This window comes from Prosopis cineraria, unplaced genomic scaffold, assembly GCF_029017545.1.
Source record: "Prosopis cineraria cultivar Desert tree isolate PC_DT_omini unplaced genomic scaffold, ASM2901754v1 PC5, whole genome shotgun sequence".
NCBI lineage: Eukaryota > Viridiplantae > Streptophyta > Magnoliopsida > Fabales > Fabaceae > Prosopis > Prosopis cineraria.
This window is the reverse complement of record NW_026555336.1, coordinates 32915005-32915561: the sequence shown is the minus strand read 5'-3', so window position 1 is coordinate 32915561 and position 557 is coordinate 32915005. Positions and strand designations below refer to the sequence as shown.

Genomic DNA, 557 nt, shown 5'->3' with positions numbered 1-557 from the left:
GTACATTTAATCGAATATCTGACAAATAATAATTATATAATTGAATTTTAGAAGCTGCTCTTTCCAGCTTAAGCCATAACATGGTTTGGGTTCAAATAATGTTTTTATATACGTAGTGGAGATGTTTAGCTATATTTAATAATGTCAATTATGCATAAATAGAGCATAACAAATGGTTCAACTTTACATGTAAATAGATACAATGTGAAGTAGAATTAAGAAAAATTGATAGTTCTTTAGATGGAAATAATTAAAGACTTTCTTATAAACAACATTGAAATTCTAATAGTGTGGCGATCATATATCCTCATCAAGAATCAATATTTTCAACTTTTTTACTTTGAACACGAGAAATAACAACACACAATTGATTTGTGGGTGAAAACAAGACAAGGCAAGTACAATCTAACACGACACAAGCTTTGACTCTAGTTTTTATTAATGGTCGTATAAAAGGTCAATATAATGGAAAACTATCTCCTTCTTATAGTAAATAGTAACTTGGAATCATGTGGACACAGAATGCAATGCTCCAAAGTCTTAGATGAAATATTTAC

The 557-nt window shown here is 28.7% G+C and overlaps 1 protein-coding gene across 1 annotated transcript in view; it reads left to right on the top strand.

The window, feature by feature from the left end:
* The window catches only part of LOC129310840 (probable inactive purple acid phosphatase 2), a 2020-nt gene extending 1948 nt beyond the window's left edge, over positions 1-72 (top strand). The window contains 1 exon segment of the mRNA XM_054952750.1: positions 52-72. Within this exon segment, the coding sequence (XP_054808725.1) occupies positions 52-72 (21 nt within the window).
* Positions 73-557: the final 485 nt, after the last annotated feature.